The sequence below is a fragment of the Chamaea fasciata genome, unplaced genomic scaffold (assembly GCF_029207755.1).
Source record: "Chamaea fasciata isolate MVZ Bird 193981 ecotype frontalis unplaced genomic scaffold, bChaFas1.0.hap1 SCAF_7, whole genome shotgun sequence".
Classification (NCBI taxonomy): Eukaryota; Metazoa; Chordata; class Aves; order Passeriformes; family Sylviidae; genus Chamaea; species Chamaea fasciata.
In genome coordinates, this window is record NW_027094092.1 from 10,985,828 (window position 1) to 11,004,721 (window position 18,894).

An 18,894-nucleotide genomic window follows, 5' to 3' on the forward strand; every position below is an offset into this window, starting at 1 on the left:
AATAGAAGAGGTTCAGAGGTGTGTCTGAAACAGATCCTCTTCTTCAAATGTATCTACTGGTCTAGAAACCGAGTAAAAACTAGAAAAAAACCCAACCCAACCATCCTACCTCTTATAACTTTTGTGCCATACTAACCCTTAAAGAATCATAATATTGATGAATTTCAAATTCAATCTATGGATAAGGATGAGGTTGATGACCCGAGCAGCTCACCTCATACTGCTCAAGGGCCTCCTTCCTTTCCAATTCCAATTGTTTCAGTTGCTGCATGGCCACTTGAAGAGCCTGTTCCTTCATCATTCTCTGGTTTTCCAGCTCTTGCTTCTCTGCTTCTGTCATCTGAATGGTCTGTTGCTGCTGCAAATGCCATTTTTCCAGTTCAGCTCTCTTTGCTGTCTCCTCTTCCAGCAATCTGCAATGGGGATTGCGACATTAACTGCACTTTAACATAGTTGTATCCATGCAGGGAAGCCAAATTAACTAATTTTTTCTTTCCTCTTTATTTTTTTTTAAGAGAATATTGTTTTTAAAAAAGCTTGGGAAGCAGGGAAGAAGTTATTGTTTGTTGGCTTGCCTTCAGTGTCATGCCAGCAATGCAAGCAGTCTGACTGCTACAAAGGGCTATTCAGAAAATGTAGTCAATAATGCAAATACACAACACAGAGCCCCAGAAGAAACAGGCATGCATAAGTTATCTTCATTGTCTTAGGAGGACTGAGTATATGAAGAAAAAAAACCACACTCCACAAAGTCCCTTTAAGAAGAAATTTAACCCTTTATCATTAGTTTAAACCTGTGATAAAATACAGCAGAAAGTCATTTTTACAGTTACTACCTTATTAAATAAACAGCTGAAAAGCCTGTAGAGAGTGATCTCAGTTTTTCACATGCTGACATGCACAACGTGTGCACGATGGAAAAATAACTGCACCTGCTTTTCCAAAACTGCTGAGATTGCCCTCTGCTAAAGGCTAATCAGACATACAAAAAAATCATATAAACAGCAGCCTCAGCCTCTGTATCTTAAGGAAAAATAAAATCTGTCCTGTGTTTGGACTTGAAGGTAGCTCACCATTTCAAGAGCAAGCAGTCATTAGTAGCAGGGCACAGGTACTCACTATTGACAGGGGGAACTGAAACACTTTTCCACCTGGTCAAAGCCATACCTGGCCTGAAGTTTCCTCACAGTCTCTTCATCCTGACGTGCCTGTTTCTCATCCTCCAATGCTTCCTGCAGCTGTTTATACATTTCTTCCAGTTCACGTACTCTTTGTAAATACTGTTCCAGTTCAGATGATTTCTGAGCAACCTGCTCTTCCATTTTTTGTCTTACCTAGCAGCATAAATTTGGGACACATGAGCTACCATTCAATTCAGGTTTCTGATTTTTAAAGGAATTGCCAGGTTTCCCTCAGGCCATGTTTGCAGAGACAAACCTTTTCCTGCTGACTGCAGAGCAGAACTGATAAAATTGAGGCGAGATCTGCAGATGTGGAACTAAGAGCATTTAAAGAAATAAATAATAACACAGGCTACTTTTATTGACCTACTTCCTACAGCACAGGATTTCTACAGGGGTTCAAACCTGATTTCAGTCAGCTTGATCTTGTTGCTTAGTTTACAGATACACAACTGAAGGAAGAGAAAGGCTGTAGAGAGGCCAGACATGAAGGTCAGGCTGCTTTAATGGCAGTGTTTTCACTCCCCCCTTGGCAGCAGTGTATCTCGCACACTTATGTCTGTGGATGATAGCACAGGATGGATAAAGGGTTGGAAAACAGCAAAGGAGGTTGGCATGTCCTGCCCCATTGGTCTGCAGCCTGCTCCCCTCAGCTGACCCAAATCCCAGTGACCCAGAAAGGGATTGTATTCAGGAATTCATGATCAGCCCATAAAGCAGCAAACTGTGCATTAATGTTCCGAGATGTCCCATCACATCACTTTTTCTACTTTTTTTCCCAGACTAACAGAACAACCTGACAAAGCCCTTGAAGACTGAAAACCAGTTCTTTGGAGAATCCTCAGTGTAGCTGAATAGTAAGAGTATTGTAAAGCAACAATATTTCCTTATATTTGTGTATGTATATAATTGTAAAAGAACACAGCATAAAAAAGCAATACTTCTAGGAACATGTAAAATGCATTTTGATTATGCCTGATTCATTTTGCTTATTCATACAGAAAGTACTGGCCTCAGGTTCTCCATCTCTGAAAACTGCCAGGAGAACTTCAGTCTGCATTTATCCTTCAAATAGTCTAATATTTTCCCCCCAATTTTCCAATAATATTTAAACTTTGAATGCTGTACAAATTGTAGCCGAGCTGTTCCAGTATTTGAATTCACCAGTAAAAATATTTTATTCCTCCATCTCAAATAAATGCAACACAGATTCCGTTCTCCACCCTCCTGCAAAATCTGTGGAATCCTTTCAGTGGCTGCCTGTGAGGGAAGCCCTTGCTGAACACATGGCTCCCTATGTGTAAGAGCAACAAATCCCCTCGTGCACTACTCACCATTTTTTCTCTCTCCAGCTCCAAACTGAAGCGATCTTGTAATTCGACTTGAGTCTGAAGTCTTTTCTTCTCCTCCTCAGCAGCACGAGCAGCTGCTGCTTCCAGTTGCTGGAAGAGAAGGGTGGGGGTTAGGGGGAAGAAAAGAAGGAAAAAACCAATTTGTCAAAACTAAATCATTTTGAGGGAATGGGACCTTATTTAACAAATTTTTGTTGTAACAAAAAAGGAAGAAGCCTTCAAAAGCATCAAGGCACCAGTTTGGGTTTTTTAATGTCAGAGACTATTCACAGGGTTTAAATATAATTTTCTATCTTGATTGATTGTTTGCAAGACAGTCTTAAACTTACCTGTGAAAAGGCAATTACCTGACTATCTCCAAGTTTCCTCTAAGTCCTGCTTTGCTCAAGTGATAGAAATCACTGTATTTCCTCCTCTACCTCAACAGGATAGAAAGCTATCCCATTTTCATTACGAAAAACCACATTTCAGGCAGGACTGCATAGGACTTCCAATAGGGAAAACATGCCAGCATGCACAGAGCTCACACAGAAACAGAAATGAGAAGCACTGAATTGCCATGGGAAAGCAGAAGTGCTACGAACTTTGACTAGAATAAGTGATTGTGCTATCGTGAATCATCCCTCTAACATCCCCTAAACTGCCAAGTAAGGTAAGTAAAATCCTGGTCCATAATCATCACTTGAAATTAGGAACATTGGCTAATGCCTGGGAAACAGCTGCTGGTACCTTTCCTTTTCTTGCATCTTATCTTACTTCTGTTGCATCTTGATTTTGCAAATAAAGACAGTGGTCACAGTTTTTCAATCCCTGCAAGGTTAGAAATCTTCAAGCACCAGCCTAAATTTTATCAGTACTGAAAACAAAACCATTCTTTCACAAAATTTTCCTAAGAGACTTATCTGATGCTTCTGTTTTAACATGCTAGGCTGTGGAAATTGTTTCCACAGACCTTTAGTAAGAGCAGGGCACAACATAAAGATGACATGGATCTGTTGGAGCAATCCCAGAGGAGGTGACACTGGGACAGGTTGTCCAGACAAGCTGTGGATGCCTCATCCCTGGAAGTGCTCAAGGCCAGGTTGGATGGGCCTTTGAGCAACCTGGTGTAGTGGAAGGTGTCTCTCCCCACAGCAGGGGGACTGGGACTGGATGATCTTTAAGGTCCATTCCAAACCAAACCTTTCTGTGATTCTGTCATGCTCCTGAAGGTACCACATTTAAACCATCCTCCCTCACCAACCTAGATGAACTAATGAGATGCCCAAATGATTACAACTGCCAAGCTAAATCTTTCACTCTTCTATGTGCTTGTAGTATCCCTCTGGTCTGAAATAGATGGGAAGAAGTGAAGGAGAAGGCTGAGGTTTCTGTGTTTATGTTGCAGAACACAGCACAGAACTGCTCTCTTTCGCAAGGCTTAAATGATGCCAGTGTTTTAGAGGCAGCATTCCTCCTCTGCCAGGACATTCAAAAGCATGTAATTGTAGTCAAATCCAAGATGCCTATTTAAGTGAATTCTCCTCTAGATTTCCTTCCTCGCTTTGAAATTAAACAAACATTGCCAATACTGAGCTGAGAGGGTGAACGTGCAGAGTCACAGGCGGGTGCCAGGCCACTGCCAGAGAGCTCAACAAGAAAATGATCTTTGTCCACTCAGTATCAGCAACTTCCTGTTGAATCCACCAAAGCTGCTCCTAGCAGGTAAGGTTACTGGGAGCTGTGCACTTCAGGGAAAAGCCACAAGTGTTGGAGGGGGGAGCCACAGGAACACACCATTCCAGCAGGCATCAGACAGCACAGAGTCTCCAAAGGCCAAGCAAGACCCCAAATTGAAACAAAAAAGGTGCACGCATCTTGTGCATGCTCTCACACAAGGAAGAACTTACCTTCCTGTCTGTTCAATGTGCACGTCAAAATTCCATTAAAAATATGAAAAAAAATCTGTTTTAGACAAAAGCATTTATTCTTTCGAAATACTCTACTGCAGGAGCTATCAGAATACAAACCAGTCCCAAAGTGCACTTTGGCAGATGCTGCATAAATGGTGGCTCACTGCCATCAGGAGCAAATCAAACTCTAAACTTCCCAGAACAATCCAGTTTCCTGAAGCATTTACAAAGCCTTTTCCTTGAAGAACGTTTTTCTAACTAATCAAACACTTTCAGTTCCTCCAACAATGTACCTCCCCTGTAGTTCCACCTAGGCAAAGTGCAGTAGGTCATGTCAGAGCCTGAGATACTTTCCTTGAGAAATCACTTTAATCCAGCCCACATCAAGGGATGCTTATGGCCACAACTCTCTTTAGTTTACCCATTATGATTTTTATGAAACTGGAGCCTGTCAACATCCTACCACTCCTTTGGGGTTGCTCTCATGTTGTCTTCCCCCCTAAATATTTTTCCATAAAGTAAACAATGCAGAAATCCAACCTTATGATTTCTGTTAACAGGTGCATTACTTATTAGTAGGAGGTAACATAGACTATCCTTTATTGTCAATTTTGCATTCTGAATCTTAAACACATGGTAGACTACAGGTGCCAAAATTAAATTTAAAAATGGTTTTCCACTGTCAGACTCCATTTAAGGCAAAGAGAATAACACCTACATCAGGACTGTCAGTATAAGATTAAATTTTAAAAAAGACAAATTTCTCCTTGCCACAAATTGTGACAATGACAAGACTTTTAAAAATGTGGGGTTTTTTATTATTTTATTAGCTTTCTAGACTCAAAACCCTTAATGGCCTCACAATATTTATAGCTGCAAAGATCACTGAAGTTTCTTCCAAGCACTAAAATTGGTGGGTTTTACTTTAAAAAACCACAAGCAATGATGCAGACTTGTCCTCAATGGGAATGCAAAAAATGTACATTAATTTAGGGAGGTAGTGGAGACATGTAAACAGGAAGATCTGGACTGCTCTGGCAGCAGGAACTCAGCAGCCAAAATGTAAGGCAGCAAGTGAGGAGGGCTTGAATTCGAATATTGGGTTCTAAGCAGTTTTCAAGGCACACTCCAAACTAAAAGCTCTCACAGCAAGAAAAGCCACATCTTTTGTTTTGAAAGATAGAAATTATAGAAATGACATCTGTGTGAAAAGAACAGTTCCCCTAAACATATAAATAATGTAACAAAACTTGTGTAAACTATAGAAGAAAATCTTCATGGAAAGCCCCAGGTTGACAGATGTGTCTGACAGGATAGGAAAACAAAAACCCAAAAGCAACTGAAAATACTGGTCTCTCCTATCCCCAGATATCATCCACAGAGCTGGCAGGTTCTTCACCAGCCTGATAATCCCCTGCTCAGAAGAGGGGCCTAAAACAAGTGCAGCTCCTCTGGAGGAGTCTGCTCAATGTGCCTGAACAGGAGAGAGATGCCCAGTTCAACCACAGGGATTGAGCTCTAGACTGGAAGCTTGGCAGCTCCCAATCCCACCTTCCGTACGGTCTCCAGTTCCTTCTGCTTGTTCTCGTTGGCTGCCTGCAGCTCCTTCATCTGCCTCTCCAGCTCCTCCTGCTCAGCCAGCAGCTTCTGGCGCAGCTCCTTCCGCTTCTGCCGCGCCTCTTTGTGGGGAGGAGGGCTCCCCGCACGCAGCAGGTTCACAGTGCTCTGGATGGCTGCAGGGGAGACGGAGGGAACACCATGAAGGGGAATGCTGAACTTTCCGGGGAGACTTTGTGAAGTGACTTGCAGTGCTGTGCTGGCTGTTGGGTTGGGGATTTTTAAATACATGTTTAAATCAGACAGCACTGTTGTCAGTTGTCCTAATTCTCATCAGGCTGGCTGTCAGCACAAACGAGAAGTGAAAGATGCCTCTCAGTACTGGTTGTGTGCCACAAGGATAAGGTCTGGCAATCCCACTGCATTCGGTCAATTCCAATATTGATTTGTAACAGGCTATAGACATATGAGTCACTTATACACCCAGCTGCAAGAAAACCCTCTGCTTCAGGATTTCTCACTAGCTAGACTCAGTGACTAACCAAGGAATAAGATGTTATCTGTCCTCCATAGTGCCAACCTTAAACCCTGTATTCTTACAGATACTCTGAGGGAAAACTTTCTCCCAATAAGACAGCAGCTCTCATTCGCTTACATGCAGCGAGAAAATATTTAAGAGAGCAAAGCTGAGGAATGGCAGATGATTTTGGTATTTTATTCACATACTACAACCATGAAAATATATCTTCTTTTGAATCATTCATCATACACCTGACTTTGGTGCAATGAAACGCATGCTGCAGGTAAAATGGGAAGTGCAAATGAAAGTCCACAGCTCTGAATATTTAACTGCTGCACATTCTTCAATGGCATAGGTAACTTCAGCTTGGCAAGGGCTTCTACCTCACCATGCAGATGGATGTACCCACCACATATCTGGGAAGGTCTCACAGGAAGAATACCTTTACCATGGGAATAGAAAAGCAAGCCCTAATTCCCAGCTTTATCCTCAGCTCACCAAACCATACTACTTCGAGCAAAACTGTAAAACCAAAGCCAGTATTTCACAGTGCCAAAATGAACAAGCTTTCCCTTTCTCCCCAAAAGCAATGATTTACAGTGTGGCTTTCCTTCCCCATCCCTAGAAGTGCAGTCAATATAAAAACCAACAATAATAACCATTTCATTTTGGCTATGGCCGCCTGAATTGAGGCACTTACATAACAAAAACTGATTTCCCTTATATGGATCCTTAGCTCTTCCTGAGTCTCAGACCCCTTAGAGATCCATGTTCTCAAAACAGAGATATCAAAAAATCAAAAGACCAAGAATTTCAAATTCGAGTAGAACACTGCTGTAAGAATTCCACTAACTTTAATTTTCATGTAATTAGCATTTTTGAAACCTCACCTTGAATCCATTCCTGCTTCTTCTTTTTATCAGAGGCACTGATCTCAAAGGTTTTATCAAGACATTTTATGAGAAACAGGCACTTCTTTCCATCTTTATCAGGCAAGGCCTAGAATGGGTAACAATAAAGATTAGCTTTGCTAACACTGAAATCTAAAATATAAATTATAAAGTCAAGCAGCATCTATGCAGTTATGTGTCACTGAGATACAAATACCAGCACTAAGTGCCTTTATTAAAAGGGTGTTAATGAACTGCTGTCATAGGAAGTATGAAAAGCTCTTTGAAAAGATACACAAAATCCCACGGGCAAAACAGAACTAATTCTGGTCTTTAGAGACACACAGTTTTTGGAGTGGTTTTACCTCTACACAACAGTTGCCATCCAGTATGATGTCTCCCTTCTTGTCCTTTAAATCTTCACTTACATAGTAAGAAATAATATTGGGTTTTAGCACAAACCATCGTTCCATCCAATTTTTCCGTTTGTGACCTTTTTTCAGCATGTAGCCCTGTTGAAAGCAACAGATCAGCTGAAATGCCTGGCCTCTGCTGAACCATCTGGTCTTCTGGTTATGTAAAGGTGTAATGACCCAATAGAGCACACAGAAAAGTTACCTCATAGCCCCAAATACTTTCAAAGTTAGCCAGCATTTCAGCTGGACCTTCCATTTCTGTAATGATATTCCCCAAATACTTACATAAACTTTTGTCTGACATTTAACTTCAAAAAAAAGTCAAATCACAGATGAAACTCAACACCATCATCAATATAAGCTATGAACAAGCCATATGGAAAGTATACTCAAAGTATTCCAGATTAAGAGGATGAAGAAGTAGGAAAGAAGACCAAGGAACATTTTTCTGTAATAGCTTTCATTTATCACAGGTTTTGATACAAGCAAATGTGCTTGTATTAAAAAAAAAAAAAAAAAAAGATATAAAGAAATGTGCTGTGGCATGTTTAAGCCAAAGATATCTTTCTCTACAGGTCTGAGGGGGAAGAAAACATTCAGAACAGCTGAAGAAGCTTTTTTGTTTAAAAAACACACCAAACCAAACAAAACCCCAAGCCACCCCCTACTCATACAGCTTATCTGTGCTCAGCTTTCCAAGCTACTTAAACATGTCCAGAACCAAGGCCGTGCCTATTCCCAGGTGCCATCCCACTCCTTTGCTCCAGACCAGGAATGCACAGACAAACAGCTTTGTTTGCCGCCTCCATACTCGGGTCTGAGCTCTGGAGGGTTGCAAGGCCATGTGAAGGATTCCTGCAGCTTCAATCTTTCATGCTTTGCACAGTCTAAGTCAGAGCCGGGGGTTTTCTTCCCTTCCTGACTTACCAAATTAGCTTTCAAAGCCAAGTCAGACTAATACATTCCCCTCAAATTTCTGCAAAATCTTTGCCTATTACTTCAGTATCAGCTGCTTCTCACTTTCCAAGAACCCACTGAGAGCTCTCGAAAAGCAGGAGCTTTTTCACACCAACCATCACACAAAGGACACACCTTTCAGAACACTAAATACCAGAAATTTAACTATTGCTGCTATGCCCCATAAGCCTTAGAGATTCAGGATGCATTCAATAAAAAGGGTAGCACAACACTTGGTTATGAGGCCCTGTGTCATTAATTAATACCCTGAAGCAATTATATGATTACTGCAATAAACAGGACAATTCTGTGAATCCACAAGGTATCAGGATACTGAAACCACACAGGGAACTCTGCTCTCCACCAGGCCAGTAACTGTCCAAACTGCCCAGGAGGCACAGGGCCAAATCTTGACACAAACTATTTTTAAGGGTCAAGGAACCATTCAAAGGCACTTAGACATCCTTGAGAAAGTAGCCCAGGCACCAAAAGAGGAAAGAAAGGAGACATAAAACAAAACGAAAAAAAAATGTGTAGGGGAAGACACACAATGCAATATCAAAACTGAAAAGAAATCTGATTTCCTCACAAGTTTCAAGCAGGACTGAACTGACACTGGTTAATTTATTTCCATGGTATCAAACAGCAGAATGACTTCATTTTGCCCTCAACTGTGTGTGTGTGCCCCCAGCCCTCACCTCCAATAGGCAACCAGCAGTTAACAAAAATAGACTTCTGCATTGTTTTGTGGGTATTCTGAAAGAATTTCCTGTGCCAAGACTTTCTGATTGTTTCTTCAGAACAGCTTAGGAAAGCTGGCCAAGAAAGGCTTTGTTTCTCTTCTCACCAAGAAATCAAAGATGAAAAAAATTCTCTTGTCAGGTAAAAGTCAATTTTAAAAAGCTCCCTAGGTAAACTCTGCTGTGACCCCTCAGGTCCCTGTGGTACTTCCAATTCCCATGAAACAAATGCAGTTTTTAAAGGCATTCCTAAACTGATAATCCAGTCACTGGAAATCTGAAGAAAGAAGTTTGCTAAGAATACAAAGGCCAGCATGACTTCTGGAGTCTGAGTGCAGGTAAATAAGTTGTCAGTCATGTAGCCTACTAAGCAGAACAAGAAGGGAGAGCCCTCTGGAGCTCTTCCACACCTTTTTGCCCTGTTGAAGTGGAGAACTTGAGAAGCCAACCTTTCAGCTGGAGCAATACTCTGGTCCAGACCCCCTTGTTTGAATGCAGAGGTGGTGCCCAGCACAGCTGCGTTTCCTACAGTGTAACTCAAACTACAGAAAAGCATTTCCAAAGACTGAAAAGCTGTCACCAGAATTGAGAGCATGATGCAGCTATTCTCTGAACTAACAAGCAGCTGGTACTAGTGTAAAAAAGGCTATAATTCAAGTCAGAGCCCCCTTATTTCACTTTCTAAAAGCAAACTCATCCAAGAAGTAACCCATTCATAATACTGCTACAATTACAACAATCTGAATAGCAGGACCATTTCTTTTATAAAAATAAGCTCATATTAAAGAACCCTTATGGATAACTTACTTAATTTCCTCCTGCTCATCATTCAGTAGGGTAAAGAAATTCAAACACAAATTGAACATTTTCTAATTAAAGCAGTCAAACAGTCTACTTCAAAACATTAGTTCTCTGTAGCTCTTACCTGCTTGAGTACATCCAGTATGAGCTCATTAAAGACTTCATTGATTGCCATGGACACTGTCTGCCTGTCCATTCCTTTACTGAACTGCCCACTTCCGATGAGGTCAATCAGCTCCCACGCAGAAAGACCCTCTCGACTGGTGTTGAGAGCAATCTTGTAATGGTCAAACTGCTCTTGCTGCCAGCCTGCTCCCATGGCCTCTGTGATTTTTTTAAGTAAATATTCAATCTGTGCAGAAACACAAACGGAAAGCCATCATTCACAGCAGGCACGGAAACCAAATGCTTCAGAGCTGTAAATGAAGCTTCTCCAGAGACTCCCATTACAGCGGGTTTCCTATGCTCACATGTAGGCCCCTAAACGTAGGTGGTTTGATTAACAAAGGTTTTAAGCTCCTGTCTCAACTGAACTCTTGACTGGCAAGCCTGTCCCTCAGCTACTCTCTTCACAGTAAAACAAAGAATTGAACCTGACAGCCTCATTTAATATTTCAGATTCCTACAGAACACATGGGACCTTCCCTGTAATGGCTTCCAAACCACGACGACTGAAGCGTGAGAAAGCAAGAAGTTTCAGAAAGTATTCTTGTAAGCAAAAAGCAAACAAATTACAAAAAAATAAGAAAATAAGGCCATTTGAACTAGAAGTGAAATGAAAAATGACCAAGGTAGGATCTACACCTGACCCCTCTTCTCCAGCTCTCAGGCTCTCCATCCCTGAACACAATCCTGACAGCTGTATCAAAAGAAATAAAAGAACAAATCTTTCACATCTGCTTTTGTTTCCCAAATAAATTCTCCTTGTCCTTTAATCTTTCATCACTCTGTGGGCATTACCATGCACAGGATCATAACACCGGTAACACTAGTCAAAACAAACACAAAAATGAAAAAGCAAAGAAGGTTGTGGTTCTTTAGTCTGTTTTTTATGTTGGTTTTAAACTCATCACTGTTCATTTGCAGTATTTTAAACTAAGCCCATCTACAGCTTTGAGCACATGCAAAATGCTTTTGATGACTCTAAACAAAATAATTGGTGAGGGCCTTCCTGCCACAGCTTGGAGTCACCTTTTAGCTGGTCTAATAGGATTTTGAGTGCACACAAGTCTACACAAGAGACTTGGGAGTACAAAGAAATAAAGAAATGTTTTTGTCCCCCCACACATTTCACCACAAGGACTCCCAGGCCTCAAGGTTTTGATGCAGCACACATGCTAATATTGTGGCTGCTGCTTCTCTCTCCTGCAACAGGCACAGCCAAATAAATCCCTTACTTTCCCTCATGTCTATGGACAGGAAACACAAGTGCCTAGTAGAACAGTAAACTCCCAAATTCACCCTGCAGATGGATGTGCTTTTCCCTCTGTTTCAGCTCAGTGACTCTCTTGGTGTCACAGCCCCGTGTACAGGAGCACGTGGGTAAGGCTACAGCAAAATGGAGAAGCTGCAAAGCTGCTGCCGTGCCAGGAGGAAAGTTCCTGCTCCACTGAATGAAAGGGAAGTGCACACACCTCCAGTCGTGGCTGTCACATCCTCCTCAAGTCTCTCTTAGGAGAAGACAGCCCAGCCAGGCACAGAAATATGCCTCCAGAAATTGTAGAGAGCATTGTTTCTCATTTCAGCTTCCCCAAGTAAGACACTTCAGTATTTTTTAGCTCCTCATGCAGTTCTTACTAGCAAAGGTATGGTTGAACAGAGGCCTCTGCAGAAGTAACAATCAAACTCACAGTCTTTGAAATAAGCTTTGCTGATTTTCACACCACAGAATTCTTAAGTTAAAAAAATAATTCAAGGCTTTCAAGCATTGACTACCATAAATCCTCAGTATTCAGTTAAGGGCAGGAAGCAGCTTACTTCCTACTCCAGACAAGTTTTATAGAAAAAAAAAAAAAAAAGCCTCCAGAGCGTGCAAGAACAGGAGCACTGAAAAGCTGTTTCAAAGCAAATCTCCTAAAACCTTGATTTTTTTCCCTGTGTTCAAAACACATTCTGCCACTCTGCTCATTGCTTTTGAGCAGCATCAGTTCTGAACTACAATCCTGAACTTTAGCTGGAAGGAAAGCTAAAATAACTGAGACTTAATTAGGTAGATAATATAACTGCCAAAATGCTACACAGTAATAATAATAAAAAATAATTTCAAATGCATTGTTCCAGATTTCACAACCTCTTACACTGCTTGAGGCATGGCACATCTCAAATTCCTTTGGTTAATTATCTAAAAGTACCAGCTCTCACTTGCAGACAACAGAACACACACACACAAAAAGGGCATACCTAAATTTTTTTTTTCCAATTTTTGCTCAAGCCATATAAATAAAATGTGGATCCAACTAATGGTCTGGAAATGATGCAATGCAAAACTCTTGGCCAGTACACCTTATCATACAATGCACTGAAAATAAGTCAACACATTGTTTCCTTTAGTGTTATTTGTATATATTTTATTTGGGTTCATAAAATAGATTTAACCATTTAAGTTTGTTAACCCTCATCCACAAGTCACTTACATGACCACAAATATCCCATAAACCCACTAAAGTACACAAAACACTCATTATTTTAAACAACATTAACTCTTCTTAACTGAAAAATGACCTGTGCGTTACAATTCAACATATAAAATTAAAAAAAATAAAATTAAAGGTTTGTCTTGAATTCAGTCATGTACATGGCTAACCAAAGTTCCCAGAAAAACTTTATCTGATACATGTGCTCAACAGCAACAGTGACTTTTGCACAGCATGAATATGGAAGTATGAGGTAAATACAAAGAAATAAGTTGCACTAGTGTGAAGCAAATAGCGACCACTCATTAGGTGCTCAAATGAGGAACCTCTGAGAGCAAATGACATTTCCCCTCCTCCACACAGACACATCTACCCAGCAAATAACTGACAAATTAAGTCTCCTGTCTCAAGTATAACCTACTCTTGTGGTTAAAAGGCAATGTTGAAAAGCAAAAGTGAAGCGACATTTGCTGCTATTCTGACGGGACTTTGCTTTCAGGTCATAAGTATGCAAAATACCAGGGAGCTGTTAACGCTGCATACACCAGTAGGGACCCAGTGGCTCCACACTACCAAAACCAGCTTCCATCTCAAATCAACACACTTTTCAGCCAGAATTTTGCCAGAAGAAATCAAAAATAATACCAAAGAACAGAGCTCTAACATGAGTCTGTTTGGGAACTTCTTTCAGAGGGCACTTTCTTTTCCCTGTGTTTCAGTGTCTATTTGTTTTCCATATCCAGGTATTCCTGCTTCCGTACGGAATGAAGCATCATAGATTTTTCACACATATTTCCCATATACGAGTGGGTCTCTTAGAATGACAAAAATAATGCCAAGGAGGCCTTCATGCCCAGCAGAGCACAGCAGACAAAGCTATTCTGGTCTGGTTCACACTATTCAAATAAGGTTTGTGATATTAACTGAGCAGATATCAAAAGTCTACTCACATTGTACAGAATTCTGTGGGAGTATATGTTACTGGGCCACAGCCACGAAAGCAGTCACAGCCCCTCTCACAGTCATCATCAACTCCTTTTCTTCATCCCACCAGAATATCACTTACTTTTAAGTCAAATACTTGTTTCTTCCTTTCCACCAGCAAAACCGTGTTCATTACCCAGTGTAAGCCACTACCTTGTTTCTTTTTCTTTTCCAAATTAAATCAGTGTTATGTGAAGTAAAAGTCAACTCAAGAAACAACCTGCTCTGTGAGCTGAAAACTGTATTTCACACAGCAATCAAGGAAGAAGGCAGTGAAATGGGAAGAACTGATGCAAGTCTTCCTAACCAAGTGACTGATGGAAGTGACTAAGAACCTTCCTAACCACTGTCATCAACTTTTAGAGATCATGAGTCAATTAAAACCCCACACAAGCAGCTTTCATTCTCTTTCTACCAGTTTTGATGCAATTTCTGAAGGGCCAAGGGTCAATTCCCAGAATTTCATTCACTGTTTCAGTTTCTGGTACTAGAATGCAGAACAAGGAAGCAAACATGGCCATAAAAAAACACACTCCAGAAGAATCACCACTGGATCAGATTCTCACCTCCTCAGGCTAAGAAAACATCACCTCATTTTGACGTGCACAAAAAGCCACACAAGGCTTAGTCCTCTTAGGAGGATTAGAAATGACGTCTGTTAATAAATTTGAAGACTGGAGGACACATGAAAAATGACTGTACAAATCTTTCCTCATGACGCCAAAAGCAGCAAATATGTTTGGCTTACTTGAAATAAACTGTGAACACTGGATTACAACACTGAGCATGCAGTTTGCAGTGTGGATATCTATGAGTTTCACCATGAAGAATAGCCCAGAAACCCAACTAACTACACACCACAGCTCTCGGCCGATAAAGCATTCCCAAGGCTGCAGTCACATGTCCAGAAATAAAAAAGGGAAGTGCTTGAAAACCTTTTTATAAAACAGAAAATATCTGGTTAAAAAATACCAAGACAGACAAATGAGTCTGTAACAACTAAGAGGTGACTTATAAGAAAAGCTCATGACAAAATAGAAATATTTCTCCTCTTATGGCTTCAGTTCTCTCCACCTTTTTCCCTTTTATCCTTCTCATGGAAGAGGTAATGTCTGCAAGAGCTGAAGGAAACATATACTTGGATGTCTGCATCTCAGATGATCTAATGGAAAATCTGCCTGTGCGGAGGGGAAGGAGCTCCCACACGGTCCCTGCTTCCTGCCTTGGCACATGAGCACCTTTGCACAATAGACATTCATGGATCTCTGATCCTTCCCAGCTCTTCCAGGGGCTCTCAGCTGCCCACCAGTAGGCAGCAGAAGGAACACTGGAGTGCAAGGCCACCACCAGCTGTGCCCAGTGCTCCCTGTAGCCACCAGCTCCTGTCTCTGTGTTCCCTGACCTCTACCCGTAACACAAAGAGATCCTCTCAAGCTTGAAGTCGTATTCCAAAACTGCACACCCCAACCCAATCTTTTCCCCACACTGGATTTTACAAACTTTATCTCCCTCAAGTGCAGGGCTGACATCCCTGCTTCCAGGGCAGGTGACGAGCACAGGCCAGTCACTGCCTCTGGCTTATGGCCTCTGCTAAACAAAACTTCTGGCCCTTGCATCACCTCTCCACTGCTTTCAGATTCTGCCCTGGTAACTTCTTTCCTCACTTTGCTCTTTCTAAAGCTCTTCTCAGGCTGCATCTCTGAAGCCTTTCCAAAGCAGCCTCTTTTCCCTCCTCTGGATGAGCTGCAGCCATTGCCCATTAGCTGCCCATTCAAATACCTGGGCAGGGAATCAAGACTTACACTTTGCGGCTGGGAGTAACAGCCCCACCACATTCAGCTGGCTAAAAGGAAAGGCCCAGCACAGCAGCACCAGTGCAAAAGTACATGACATGGGCAAGAAGGAAAGACAGCATCTTCGGTATTCAGTCAGCACAGTGCAAATGAGGTGAAACTGCACTCAAGCAGGAGGCTTTTCCAGATATGAGATATGAAATCTATGAAATGACTGCAGAAACCACTTATCTCATTTCAAAAATTACAAAAAGAAGAAAAAAAAAAAAAAAAAGAGGAAATTCAGGCATGTCTCAAAGAGCAGCTGCTCCAAGGAGGAAGAAAAGGCATCCTTGCAGCCACATGAAGTTGTATTAATACATTCACTGGAGACCAAAGAAGTCTTGTAATTTTCAAGATAGGATATAAAAATCTTCAAGGGATCACCCTTCCAACCTGAAAGTATGTGGCAAGTTTCTCAGTTACTTCTAAAGTGGAAAAAAACCAATAAAAAGAACCCAAAACAAAGCCAACAATGTGGAAGGGAGGGGGAAGGGGAAACAGCTGGATCCCACACAAACAACTGGATCTCTAAGCCAGAAACTGCAGTAGATTGTGTGTTGCAATATTCTCAGCCAACGATAAGAGCAGCAGTTGGGCAGGACAGGAGAGCCTGCTCCCTAGGTGGGAAGCTGTAGTCACACACGAGAGATTTACACTGCTCTCAGCAAAATAGCGGCATCACAAACAGCAGTGCTTCCATTCCCTTTCTCCTCTCCTTCACTTTGTAAAAATCCCCTCACTTTATGAGTGATCTGCAAGCCATTTTGTAAAAAAGGCAGATACAAAACAGCTGAGAAAAAGCAAAACTGGTTGAAATTGAGACTTTCCATTTTTCCTTTGGGAATTTTATGCAGAGAGTAGATGAGCAAATGCAAATTTTTCCAGAAGTACAGAGACCCTGATGTAGGACCAGTGCAAACCAGAAAGGAGTGTGTTCAACAGACAGCATTCCTCCAGTGGCTGATTACATTACCTGCGTGGTCTGAGTGAAGGTGGAGTGAATACAGGCATTGTATATGATAAGAACAGAGCAGCCTTTCTTTGTCAGTCAGGCTCTGTAAGCTTTCTTTAAACAAATTGCACAATTTAAATCTTGCTGTAATCAAGGAGATGCAGACACAGATCCACAATCAGAATTTTTAAAATAATCCAAGTTGAAGAGCAATACAGGTTAACCTGGACATTAAGGATGGGAAGGAACGCAAACAACAGCACATACAAAATCTAGAAATCTGGAAAACCTCAGCTCAGTGCTGACTCTGCAGCACATCTGCCAACACACAGACAGGATGGTATTACCTGGCAGCAGGCAGCACCAGTCTGGGGCTTGCTTGGTGAAGGAGTGGGGATCAACGCCCCAGAGCTGGCATGGCTGAAGCTTTTAACCCTGCCAGCAATTTAGGAGATGTGAAATGTCTGCCCACAGGTAAGTCAGGCTGCACAGTGGGGAACACACTGACAAACCAGAGAGTTCTGGATTTGAGCCCCAGTTTTGGCATTTATTAGTGACTCTGACCTACAAAGCCAAATCTAGCACCACTAAAAAAGCTGTCTTAGCTTTTATAACCATGATCCCTGTTTCCCAGAACCAACAGAAACAAATGGGAAAGCAAGCAAGAAGAGTGTCTCATTTCTCATGGGAATACAGCGTGCCAGGTAGGGCCCTGACATGGGGCAGTCTGGCAAAACCAGAAATGTACACAGTGAAAGTCTCCTGCTAAAAAGAGAGTGAGAAAGCAAAATGGAACAGTTTATTTTGATAGGAGAGTTATCTGTACTTGAGGGTTTGGCACAACACCTTGGAGTCCCACAGTTATGTTGCTAGTGGCCTGTTAATCAGACTGTTTTGATCCCTGGTTGTTCAACAATTTGCAGGTATTTATTATTCAGTCCTCCAGTGCTGAACTGCAAACCCCTGGGATATGTGTACACAGTTTTGCAAGGGATTATTTGTGCCAACAGTTCTGATCTTTCTGCTTCTTTCCCCACCCATCCCAAAGGGGAGAATAGTGAAGATACGGAAATCTTGCTTTAGGGTTAAAATACCTATTTGAGTGCTGCCAATACTTGTTCATGAACTAAAAGTACAAAGAGATCTCTCTGGTATTATTCCTTCAGACATTTCAAGCAAGAGTGTTCAGGGGCTGGCTGGTTTTGATCAGAAACAGACATCATCAGAAAATTTTGTATTGTCCTTTCTGTCAGGAGGGTGACATGAGACTGAAGACTCACCTTGCAAGTCACAATAACACAGAACAGACGGGGGGCCAATTTTTTTTTTCAGAATCACATGGATGTGTTGACTTTGCAAAATTGTAACCACCTATAAGCAAGTGCAGTGATTAACGACTACACCCATGTATGCCAGGCTGTTTAAATGACAGACACACAGAGCTATCAATATCTCAGGTATCCTCAGGAAATCCCCCTATATGCCTGGAAGACAGAGAAATGTATCCGAGGACTTACAATACTAAAAGAGGGGAACAAAAATTTTAAATTTAAACAATATTTCCTCTTAAATCTCTAGAGAGTACCACACTTAACACAGTACAGCTGGGACATTAGGCAAACTGGTGTCAAAGAGCTTAAGTTTTTGTTTCTTACCTCCTCAGGTACAATGATTAAAGGGTATTTGTCCTCTGACAAGAAGTTAAAAATAACCCACACTTTAAATGCGTCTTCATCACTAATCAGCAAAGGACTTTTAGAGAGGTTCTTCTTAGCACAGAGAGTCCAGCACATCCTGTTGAATTCAACTTTGTCAAAGTTTCCTTGAACCTAAAGAGAAGAAATTGAAGAACAACAAAGAAATTGATATGCACGAATAGCACAGAATAGCAGACAGACAAAGTTTTATCAGGTTTCATCATACAAAAAGCAGCAAGAAAATTGTAGTTTGCACAAAACATCAAGGCAAAAAAGAGCACTGTAGCAACCTAGTCTGACTTCCTGCACAGAGTAAAATAAAGAATCTCTCCCAGCAAAACCAACATCCAACCTCTAATTTCTGGTTGAGTTAATAACACCCTGACTCCATGGAAAGGAGGCTACAGTGCACTCTGTGTTTCCTCCAGCACGTCAGCTTCCAAACCATCTCCAGAACTGTCTTAGTTCCAGCTGCCCTCCTATTGCA

General features: G+C 41.5%; 1 protein-coding gene across 2 annotated transcripts in view; it reads right to left on the reverse strand.

Moving 5' to 3' along the window:
• Positions 1–18,894, reverse strand: part of SWAP70 (switching B cell complex subunit SWAP70) — a 35,238-nt gene that overhangs the window by 3,568 nt on the left and 12,776 nt on the right. For both annotated transcript variants that reach the window (XM_066187543.1, XM_066187544.1), the window contains exons 3-10: positions 18,366–18,539; positions 10,431–10,658; positions 7,758–7,904; positions 7,393–7,501; positions 5,977–6,158; positions 2,516–2,623; positions 1,168–1,334; positions 215–413 (exon numbers count right to left, since the gene is read on the reverse strand). In XM_066187543.1, the coding sequence (XP_066043640.1) occupies positions 215–413; positions 1,168–1,334; positions 2,516–2,623; positions 5,977–6,158; positions 7,393–7,501; positions 7,758–7,904; positions 10,431–10,658; positions 18,366–18,539 (1,314 nt within the window). The remainder of the gene's footprint in view (positions 1–214; positions 414–1,167; positions 1,335–2,515; positions 2,624–5,976; positions 6,159–7,392; positions 7,502–7,757; positions 7,905–10,430; positions 10,659–18,365; positions 18,540–18,894) is intronic.